The sequence below is a fragment of the Numida meleagris genome, chromosome 3, assembly GCF_002078875.1.
Source record: "Numida meleagris isolate 19003 breed g44 Domestic line chromosome 3, NumMel1.0, whole genome shotgun sequence".
NCBI classification, from domain to species: Eukaryota; Metazoa; Chordata; class Aves; order Galliformes; family Numididae; genus Numida; species Numida meleagris.
The window spans coordinates 21771144-21782497 of NC_034411.1; the positions used below are offsets into that span (position 1 = coordinate 21771144).

General features: G+C 39.3%; 2 protein-coding genes across 14 annotated transcripts in view; one reads left to right on the plus strand and one right to left on the minus strand.

Annotated features, from left to right (window-relative positions):
• The window catches only part of TMEM206 (transmembrane protein 206), an 84946-nt gene that overhangs the window by 53274 nt on the left and 20318 nt on the right, over positions 1–11354 (plus strand). The gene's annotated exons all lie outside the window — the stretch shown is intronic.
• NENF (neudesin neurotrophic factor) overlaps positions 6717–11354 on the minus strand; it is a 5216-nt gene continuing 578 nt past the window's right edge. Inside the window, exons 2-5 of one of the 3 annotated variants that reach the window (XM_021392463.1) lie at positions 10366–10421; positions 10066–10126; positions 9088–9191; positions 6717–8293 (exon numbers count right to left, since the gene is read on the minus strand). In XM_021392463.1, coding sequence (XP_021248138.1) covers positions 8117–8293; positions 9088–9191; positions 10066–10126; positions 10366–10407 — 384 coding nt within the window. In that variant the 5' untranslated portion in view covers positions 10408–10421 and the 3' untranslated portion in view covers positions 6717–8116. Of the gene's footprint in view, positions 8294–9087; positions 9192–10065; positions 10127–10365; positions 11284–11354 lie in introns of those variants that run through there. The other 2 variants (XM_021392464.1, XM_021392462.1) reach the window with 2 other exon arrangements.

Genomic DNA, 11354 nt, shown 5'->3' on the forward strand with positions numbered 1-11354 from the left:
CTGTGTACTTTGTACTGTATGATAGGGGGAGCTGAAGCTCATCATCCCTTGGATTTCTCAGGTGCTGTGTGATGGAATTGTCTGGAGTGTTAATTCTTATTTGATTATTCTGACTTTCTTGATGAAAAATATGCACATTAAAATTATAAAGTAATTACAGATTTTGCTTTTAGTGTGAATCTATTTCTTTGCAATGACACTGAAAATATTTAGTGCTTCCAATATCTATATATTATTTTGACAAATAGGCAGAGAGCTATGTGTGATTTTAAGGTGGCATAGTTTATTCCATACAGCTTAAAAGCAAGGATTTTCCTCCTTCCCTTTTGCCTCATCACATTTTATTATTAATGGATGCATGTGAATTGTCAGCTTTCCCAAAGCCTTGGCATACATGCTGGAATGAATAATTAACTGATCAGATTAATTTAATTGCTTAACCATGTCGCTGACTAACTGGGAGTACTGAACTCTCCCTTGTTCTTGCTTTATCTTTTCTTTAGCAGTTCTCCTTCTGTCTTTCACTTCATTCTGTTAGTTTAAACATAAGAATTTCAGGCTGACAGAGCCTCTACTGTGGAAAACACAGGATTCCAGAGGTTGTGTGTTTAGGAATTAACTTCTGGCGTTGTCTGGAGGCAGGATGCTAAGGCTGTGCAGCTGGCAGGTTAGCGATGGTTGTCAGGAATATTAAATGATAGAACTGAAACAAAGCTCCAGAGAGATGCTTTGCACAAACGTGATATACAGACGCAACCTGCGCAGACAGCTGGCTCTCTGTAGGCTGTCTCAAAAGGAAACAGCACTGAGGCATATCGGGATGATTTTTATAAATCTGAAGGCCAACTTGTAATGCATTGTTTGAAAGTTAGAGGTATTAATGATTTAGAGCTGGAAGCAGATGTCTGCTTTCTGAAGTATGCATAGATAAATGACAGGTAAATGATATCTGTGCTCTTCTCTTTTGTATTAGCTGTTTCAAAACATCATTGAGCTTTGCACATTTTTGCTAAAAGTCTGTAGAGGGGGTAACCCTTACTGTTGACATTAGTATGAGCTCTCTGTTGTGCAGCTGCATTTCTACTCCTTCCTCTGCAGTTCCTCTATTTCCTCCTTTGTCTTCTTCCTCTCTGAAAAGATCACACTGCAGGACATAGCACCGTGAATTACAGTTGGTTTGGTTTCTTCCTTCTGACTATTCCCTGACAGGACAGGAGCTTGCTGTTCAAAGTGTGCTTCCTCAGCTCCAGAGGGGTAAAACCAACTTCTGCTACATAGAAGAATTGCTCCAGCACAGAAGTAAATAACATTCAAAAAGTTTGGATTGAACTGAAGTAATACTAGCTTAGGTCTGGGGTGATTCTGCTAACAGCACTGCAGTTATGTTCAGTTTCTAAGAGGATAAAAGACTTCCAAAAGTGAAACATTCTCTATAGCTTAAAGAGTAGGTTTCTGTTACACTCTAAGTTGGGATGAGGTTCTTGACTGATAGGTTTGCACATAGGAGCTATAATGTCTATGGTTATGTAAATTTATATCGACTTAATATATGGTTCAGTGATTTTCAGACACCAAATGAATGAGCTGAAATAGCAAAGTAGGTTTTCTTAGATATCTGCATGTAGGCATGATCCACTTTGTGCTGCTTTTCTGAGTTTAAAAAGATAAAGTAAATCTAAACTATTTTTAGGTGCAATGAGTCAGTCTAAATGCGTTGATGGAAAAAGATACAAATGAAAGGACGGTCCAGTTAGAGGAAGTTATGAAATGTAATGCTTTTATATAAACATTCTGCAGGACTGATTTGGCTTTCCAAACACAGTGCTTCGCGGTGGCTCATGGAGACTTCACCACTCACATGATGCTGCCCATCTCTGTTTTTAGTTCAAACGCGTTAAACACAGAATGTATTTTTAATATGGAATTGTAAAAGTATTTATGTAAATAATCGATGCAGTTCTTGCAGTGTTGTTATGGGAATATGAACGGTGTGCGCAATCGGAAATAGAAGAGGCCAGCAGGTTCCTCGCTGTGGAAAAAAAAGCATTTGGTGAGCTATTTTTTCAGTTAGTATCAGGGCAACCCCTGATTTATTTCTGCTGCTGTTAAATCAAACAGTGTAATGGAGCGGGAGAGACTTTTTTAAGGGTAGCATAAGCCAGATTCATTTAAAAGACTCATCTAGACTGCCTTCGGTTTTCACAAAATCATGAGGAACTTACACCCATGCTCTCTGACACAGCATGCAATGTTGCATGCTACAATATTCTGGAATAATTGTTTGTAGCTATTTCCCTCTGTATTAAATGTTCTCATAAATATATATAAATTTGTTTAGCAGACACAGCTAATATAATTATTCAGATAAAAACTTGTTGAAGAATTTACTCCTTTTTTTTTCCAAGCTGAAAAGCTCCTTTAGATGCCTACAGAAGTTTGTGTTAGTTTATCTTTGTCTGCAAAGGCTACAAACTCTGGTTTGAGGGTTGGAGGCCCGTTTCTTACTTATTTGAGATACCTAATTTATTTTAAAATAAACTGGATAAGCGGATGAAAAGTTTACCTCTAGCTTCCAGCTGCAGCTTCATTTTGCACATTCTGAATGTATGATTATGCCTCTTGGCAATGCTGTGAAATACCTTCTATGCAATATCTTTAAGCATCTGCAACAGAAGTACTGCTGGGGTCATTGTGCTTCCTTACCAGTATTCCAACAAATGACAGATGGGCATAGGCAAATTCCTAGTGACGACAGATGTGGATGAACATGAGCTCTAGTATCCAGCCAACATTACCTTCTTCAAATGGCTGAAAGTTCCAATAAGGATGAAAGGCGACGGGAATTCAAGGGAAGCATGAGCTCATTTAACAGACAGGAAACCTGCAACTTGCAAAGCTGTAGTGGAGCACTGCCCTTCGATCTCTGTGTCCCTGGTCAGGAAAACTCCAGCCTTCTTTCTTAAACTAAAAGGGGTGTCCTCTGAAGATGGAAAGACAAGAATTGGTAAGTTATGGGCTGAATAGCACTGGCGTGTATTGCTGTGAATCCAGACACCTGCAAGGTATCAAAGCCATATGCCTCAGTATTTTTGGAAAGGAGAGAGGATGTCAAGCAAGGAGCTAGCAGCCACAAACTGCTGAATTTCCCAGAACTGTATCTGAGAGGGATGGCACACTTCTCCATTCTGATGTTCAGCCTTTTCTCTGAGTGCCTCGGCAGGTTTCACCACTCCTGAAACTGTGCTCTCCTGTGAGTTATTTATAACCTCCCGCTGCTTTCCATAAGTAGAATTTCACTCTCCTTCCTTCTCTGCTGCGGATTGTTCTATCCCACTGATGTACTGCTGCTTCACACATTAACCTTTCAACGGCCTGTTTTCTTCCAGCTCCAAGACATACTAGTCTCAAAGGAAACCATTCAGAGAACTGGGAAGGAAGTATTTATCCTTGGCAGCAGCAACTCAGGGATATATGTGATATTCAGTGTATAGAATCACAGAGGCTCAGCACATACTCCTAAAACATCCCTGCAAAGCATTCATTTTTAAAGTACATCTAGGAGATGCACAGCTGCACAGTGCTGCTGTTCAAAACGAACACTTTACATTTTGTGTAACAGTATTTAGTCTTTTCAACGAGACTGGCTTTAAGAGTTTAGCTCAAACATAAAAATTAACAAAGGGCTAAATATAATGAACGAGATGGAGTTACTCAGCTTTTATCTGTGATCATTACCAAAAGAAGATTGCAATTTAAAATAAAGGGTAGGCAGCTGCAGCCTCCTAGGTTGCTCTCAATCTGCCCCTGCTCCTTTCGACTAGTTACGAGTTTAATCTATAAAGTTGTCCTTCAGGCATAGTGGCTTGGTGGCTTGGCAACTAAACTCTGCATATCCAGCACTACTGAATTTACTATTTCAGCAAAAGAGCATAGAACAAGGTGTAGGGACATTTTCACTTTAATCATCATTTAATTCTGTCTGCCTGAGTACCAGAAAAGAAGATGCCGTTTCCTTTATGGGCTGAAGCAAATGCTACCTGTAGGCCTTTTTCATTCAAAGACTCTGTGTCTAGAGAAGTAGGGTCACAAGGCTTTCAGTTCAGCTCTACCTTCAAACATTCCTACATGTTAGGACTGTTTGGATTCAGTACGTGTGACTATTTTTCATCAGTCTGCTATTGGTGTTGTCGTAATCTCTTAAAGCCCAAGGAGACATGCCAAGAAGTATAACAATCTCATATTCTGATTTTCTTGGATGGCTTATCTCTAACATGGCTTTTACCCAGATTTTTCTAAACTTTTAACTTCTCAGAAGGATAATGTGTTCTGTCAGAAAGATAAAGGCTCATGTCAAGCTCATGACAGAGAACAGTAATCTGAAATATTCATTACAGGGCAGAATTTCTGATTGCAACAGCTACAAATAACCTATGGGAAACAGTAATAGGAATTTTTTATTCAGGAGTACATCCTGTGGCTCTGCAGATAATCCAGGTGCATGAGTTCTATTTTTAATTGAAAGTTAATTAGTGTGGATTTCTTGTCAACAGCTAATCCAAGCCAAGAAGATCTGAGCATACATTTTGTAAACAAATAAAGTAGGACTTGCACCTCCTACTGAAAAGGAAGAAAAAAGGAAAAACAAAGGAAGTAATGTAAAGACCAACAGACAGGGAAGGTTGTAAGCTTACATTGTTATCACTGACCACATTTGACTGAAATAAAAATGGGAAGCACTGTCTGTTACCAGATCTGCATGTACTGCTTTGCCAAATCTACCATACCAGTACACGTTGCCCCAATGCCATCCTAAGATATGTTCTTACTTCCTAACTATTCTATTGTCAGGGTTAAGTTTTTTGTATAAGGTTTTTGATTTTTTTTTTGTTTTGTTTTTTGTTTGTTTTGTCACACCAAGATCAAAATGATGCCTATGCTGTTAGAGTACTTCTAGCAGTGATGTTCATGTCGTACACTTTGGGACTTTTGATTTGAGTGAAGAAAAATCACATTTTGATATAGCACTGATTTTTCTCTCAAAGTAGTCAGATACGTCCTATATTATGTCTGTAACTATCTAAATCAGTATTCACTGCTAGGGCTCTGAGTCAAATACTTATTACAAATCTAAAAGTTAAGAATCTTTCTTTGCTCTAATCAAATCATTCACAGACAAAGTCTTTGAAACTGTTAGTTCCTTAAGTATATTTCAGGTTATGGGTTTACGTGCATTTTACTTTATCTGAGTATTCCTCATGCTGCATCCGTCATCTGAGTTGCACGGCTCTATATTCCTGAATGGACACAGAAACTGTAAGCAATAGTGTATGTGGATGATGGAGAACAAAGTGTGTAACTGTTACCAATTACACCAGTTCTAGCGATTGAAAGATATTCCCGAGGATATCCAGTATTCATCTGAAAATACGCAGATGAATCACTGTGACTTAGCACATCTTATGGATGCGCAGCTGAATCCCACTGAATGGCAGTAAGTGATAAGCCCATTTGATAATTATTAACGTTCTGAAGAGTAAGCTATTGTTAAATACTAAAAGAAGGTATTTTGGTGCAGCTATTCATTAAAATCTCCGATCCTTCAAGCACCCATGTTACATTAGCAAGATGCAGATTAGAAGCAGCACAACAAAAAATACTGGCATTTGCAGGGTTACCTGGAAGTGCAAAGTAAATTGAAAAGAAATTAATTACTCTCCAAGGGAGCTGTGCTGTAGTAATGAAGCTACAGCAGGGCTTTACACAGTGTGCTTGTTTTGACTGCAATTTATAGATAGTGGGGGCGGTTGTCTTACTGGAATAATACAGAGGTCAAGGAAATGGAACTGACTGAACAACACAATAGCACTTTGCTTGTAAGCAAAACAAATGTCAGGTTGTTGGCAAGGAACAACCTTAAAAATCAAAGTGTCATTAAATTAACACTGAAAGAAATATTGTGGTACTCTGAATACATTAAATAAATAAAAGTAGTTGGGGACCTATGTTCACTTAAAGGCTTATTGCCATAATACTGTTCTGTAGAGTGGGAACGTCAAGTGAAAAAGCCTGGGAAGCATAAGTGAGGACTTCAGTTCCCAAAATGAAATAAAAACAAAAAGGAAACATTTTGCATTCCAAAATGCACTCATTTCATTTGTGATAATGTTCTCATTAGTAACAGAAGGGAAGGACAGGAGTATCTCCCTCAGTTTACTGACAAGGGGATAGGTGGGATCCTACAAGGATCTCAAACTAAAAGAGTGGGGTTTGTATCAACCATTTCCTGCTGCAGCAGGAAGTTTCTTCACCAAAATGCATCTGAATTTGACTATGAATGGGAGTTGATGAATTACCTGCGTTGAGATCAGCATTAACAGGAAAAAGCAGGGAGAGAATGATAACATTAAGTCACTTGGTGGTAATAGGTTACAATCTAGCTACAAAATTTAGGAAATGCTGGTGGATACACTGAACCCAGATAAAGGCAATAATGTGATAGTAATCAGAGCAGCCCAGTTACTGCAGCCTACCCCATAAGTAAACTGGAAGGGGAAGGGAAGAACTGCTGACAAAAGAACAGCAGCCATTATCACTGAGTTGACATGCACTCCCATAAAAATGGCAGGTGTTATATCAAGGAGCCAACTCCCAGCTACTGCTGGTAGTGCATGATCGAAATGTTAGCAGTTATAATAATGACAGTAAAACAAAACCAATCATCTGCAGCGGTATTTATTTCATAAATGCAAGCTTACTAATCTCACCCCAGAGCACCAACAAACAGAAGGGGCTCCGTGGAACCCCTAGGGCCCAAGAAGTGCTGTACTGATAACATACAAAACAAGAGTAAAATCAGTAGCACTGTGAAAATAAGAATAAATATATAGAAAGTGTTTCTACTTTTTTTTAACCAACAGGCAGCTGACCCTTTCTCCCAGCACAACATCCAAATCCTGAAGTGGAGAATCATCAAAATACATTTCCTTCAAAAAAGAGCCAAAATGCTAAAGAAACAGAACAGAACATCTTTGAGGAACTGGGAGCAGCTGCTCAGTTCTTCCATGACAATTCAACCTGTCGCAGTGGTAGAAAAAATCCACGCGTGACCATTTACATTCCACTTAAGTAAGCAGAAGTCAGTGGTTAGCAGCAATTTGTATAGCACACGCTTTTACTGTCCTCTTGCTTTACTGTGTTCTTACCCTAGAGGATCTGGAGGTCTATATTAGATTAAAAGGAAGAACAACACATGAATGCTTATCTCATTGCATGAAACCAGAGTAAAAACAAAGAAAAACTAACAAATTGAAAATGAGACTTGAAATCGTAAATATGAAGATGCTAGAAATATACATAGGATTCTAAACTACTATAACAAACCTGGGCTGTAAGAGTATGTGGTAAACAGTAGGTGATGGTTTTCTCTTTTTTTGAGAGAGAGAAAGAGCGGAGGAAGCTAAAGGAAATCATAATAATCTAATATAGATGATATATTTGATACCTTTTTCAAAAAATGAAAATAAAGTATCACAGTAGTTCTCATGAAGAGCAAACATGTATCTTTCCAGTAGGCTTTACACAGATATTCTACTGTAACTATGTTTTGAGAGTGAGTGTTTTTATATCCAGTGTTCTCACACCTATCAAGTACTAAACCCATGATGCCTTTTGAAGTATAAGCATCTCTTACACCTGCTTATACACCTGGGGCCTATACTCACAAGGACAGAGAACTGATCTTAGCTCATCCAGATAATGCATTACTTTTCCAAAGAATGAGAAACAACTTGGGATTCACAAGGCCATTCGTGTTTCAACTTCTTTTCTTTGCTAAGGAATGTACTTTTACATTATATACTTGCAAACAAATACAGGCAGAAAGAACTTTCAAAAATATAAAAAAAATTCCCATAGTTCACAGCAAAGATCTTGCGTATACACCACTAATACAGATCTGTTTTCTTTCATATTTTCAGGAATTCATTACAAAAATTAGTTATCATCCATCAGTCTTCTGTTTAGAAAATATAAACGTGTATACATATATAGAGTGTTTTGCCTTTCAGGACATATATCATGCTTCTCCCCAGGCATTTTCCAGGTACAAAAATATTTATCAAAATTCATCTCTAATGTTGAAATGTGGCTGATCTTCAGGCTTAAAGTCTAGATTGGGGCTGCCATCCTCATTCAGAATTCTTCGAGAAGTATAGCCAACTATTGGATATTTGGCTTTGTAAACATTATTGAAGATATCATCCAGTGACTTTAGTTCCTCTTCTGTGAGTCCTGTCTAAACGAAATAGGGTCAAAGAAATAAAAATGTAGATATTTAAATAATTTTTCTCTTCTTTTGATTACTCTGAATCTGAAGGTCAGCTATGGGTTTATTTTGCAGAGTATGATTAACTAAATTGATAGATTGACCAGTAAGTTCTCCCCTCTCGTTCAGCCTTACAATACTTTAACATACTCAGGTCTAATAAACTGATAGTCCCCTTTCATCTTTTTGGCAAAAGTAAATCAGATGTAAAATAAGCAACAACCCACTGTCACAGCATTCACTGCCACATCAGTGACACACAACAACTAAACCAACTGACAAAGAAAGCGATTTACTCTCGTTGGCAGCATTTTTTTAACCAGCAGGTAATTTCCCCTTTACATGCTTACTTATTTAAGTTGTACTGGCTCCACACATTAAAAACTTCCCTCTCCAAGGCTGTTAACACTTCAGCTTTCATAAGCATTAAGTATGTACCCATTTTATGTACTGAATGAATACTAAGGCTTTTTTTTTTTAATTAAAAGATGTTAATGTACTTAAATAAAGTTCATAGATTTAAAAAGCTAATAAAGTTAATAAAAGTTAGTGAAGTTAATGGTTAGGCAGTTGGACATGATGATCTTTACAGGTCCCTTCCAACCGAACTGTTGGAATGGGACAATGTATGTATTCTCATACAAACTAATTGAGTGTTACCATTCATCATCTTTCTGAGCTTTTCACGTACACTGACTAGCAGCACACAAAGCAAAAGAATAAAATTTTGCAAAATGGAATGAAATTAATTGTCAGTTTCTTACTATGTCATGAGTAAGATCTGCTGGATCCAGAGACATCTTTGCAACTCCTCTTGTTGAATCTTTCCCAACCAAAGCATTGTATGGGGCTCCTTTTCCATAAAATTCTGTCAAGCAACAATAACAAAAAAAAACAAATCCCCACAAAGCGATGGTCTGACAGTGTACAGGATTGTTTCAACCTGTAATTTTCACCACCCTATTTCACTTGTTAATGAACTGAAATTATCAGCTCAAGTCTATGACTCTTCCTTCCAAAACTGATTTTTGATTATCTCAGTCCTCAGAAAGCAGAGGATGGAGTTATACAACACAACCATTGAATTCCGATGCCTGCGCTCTCAACATTTTGGGGAGCAATGCTTTACATTCTCATAGACTGTTTGTAGACTCCAGAATTTGCAGCAGCAATCCTTGTCTCACTTACGATTTGAAGATCATCAGACATGTATGCCCAGATAAGGCATATGAATGAGCTTAGGACAAGCACAGCAGCAAGCCATGAAGGCCTATTATGGCATTAAGTCAAGTGGCCAGGAACCCCTGGTGCCTTCAAAAATCTTACAATCTGCTGTTTCCTTTTCTGCTTTCCACAGAAAGGAAAAAAAATCCTGTGCAGTGCAATACAGGCATGTGCAAGTTAGCCTTGAGCTGGCCCGCTCATGCACGTGGAGTAGCAAGACATCAAGGACGTGGGAAGCCAGGCAGGCATCTCCAGCATGTCTGGCATTAGCCCTGAGCTGCCTGCACTATGCTGGGTTATCTGTGGGTGTGCGGTAATCGCAAACCAGAGTACATCTTAGAAACAACCTTAGTGTGGGAGGTACCAGCAGAGGAAAGCTAAGTTTTTTTTAAAAAGGGAGAACATATATTCTTTTTGGTGCAATTGAACTGCGGGTTTTTAATAGTTTGGGGACATTTAAAAACAAATGACTGAATAATAACACAAAAACAAAGCAGATGGGAGAAAACACAACTTGCCTTTTCCAGAAGTGACATCGAACACTACCCCCTTCACTGCTAGGTAAATGGGCTGTCCTTCCTGGAAGAAAGAAGTTGGTACATCCTCAGTTCTTAAGGGTAGGCAAAGGATAGCTACTTTTACCTATGAAATCCGTAAGTACTACTCAGCATGCTTAGAAGAGAATAAAATGCTTCTTTGTCTGTTCTCAAGGAGCTTACAATCCAATGCACAGTAAATATATAGCCCATAGTTAACAACCTGGTACAGATGGCATGCCTGTGTGTATGTGGGCAATGCGGTGCATGGTATTTTCATACCTGGCCACTCTGAAGGCTCTCACATACCATCTGCCTGCGCATCCTTGCGTCAGCTACTGTCCATACGCAGCAGAAAGAGAAGAAATAACAGTGAAAATTGTGCTGTGAACTAGAAAGGAGGTAAAGAAAGGCTGTGCACTCCAACATCACAAGCAGCTCCCTGCAAAAAAAATCTTAGTGCCATCTGAAGTCTGACAGCAACATTGCATCTCCTGGCCCTTCTCCTCTGAATGCTTCAGGGTGCGTAAAGAGTATGGCTGTGCTCCATAATGCAGTGCCTTTTTTTGGAGCAGGCATGGATTAAAACTGTTTACTTTGCAGAAATCTGTTTGTGTGTATACAAACAAACCTGTTCTCTCCCTCCACATTTCTTGCTTGTGTTTTACATTGTCTCTACATCTTGCTCTTGGTAATGCAGATGGATGCTGCCTCAGATAAAAAGGCGCAGGCAAATGGTGTTCTTTATTTGATTAAGAGAGTAAGGGATAAACACACAAATGTGGTCTGCTGCTGTCTGCCTGCATGAACATACAAGCTGCCGAGTTCCTTGGGAGGATGTCGAGAAGGCCCCAGGAAAGTCGGCCAACTTGTTTGTCAAGAGAAGGCATCTCTCTGCATACTGATAGAGGAATTTGTCATCCTGAAGTTTTGCCGAGGCATCTGTCTGTCTCAGAGAAAGCTAAAAAGTCTCAAGTTACAATCGCTTTGTTATTGTATGATCTCGGAGGGGGAAAAACAAGTGCCTAAATGGGTGGTTTAACGAATTATTCTAAGAAAGTTTCTCTGACTTGAAGCTCACTGCCAAAGAACCTGGTTGAGCAGCAGTGCACGGAGCAAGCGCACGTCCCCTGGGTTCAGAGCAGAACTTCGGCAGGCCCAGGCCGCGCGGCGGGACGAGCACCCGAACCCAGCTCCCCCGGCCGCCTCGCAGACAGCGGCGGGCGGCACAGCGCCCTTCCCGGCGGCGGCCCCGCAGCAGGGCAGCCCCC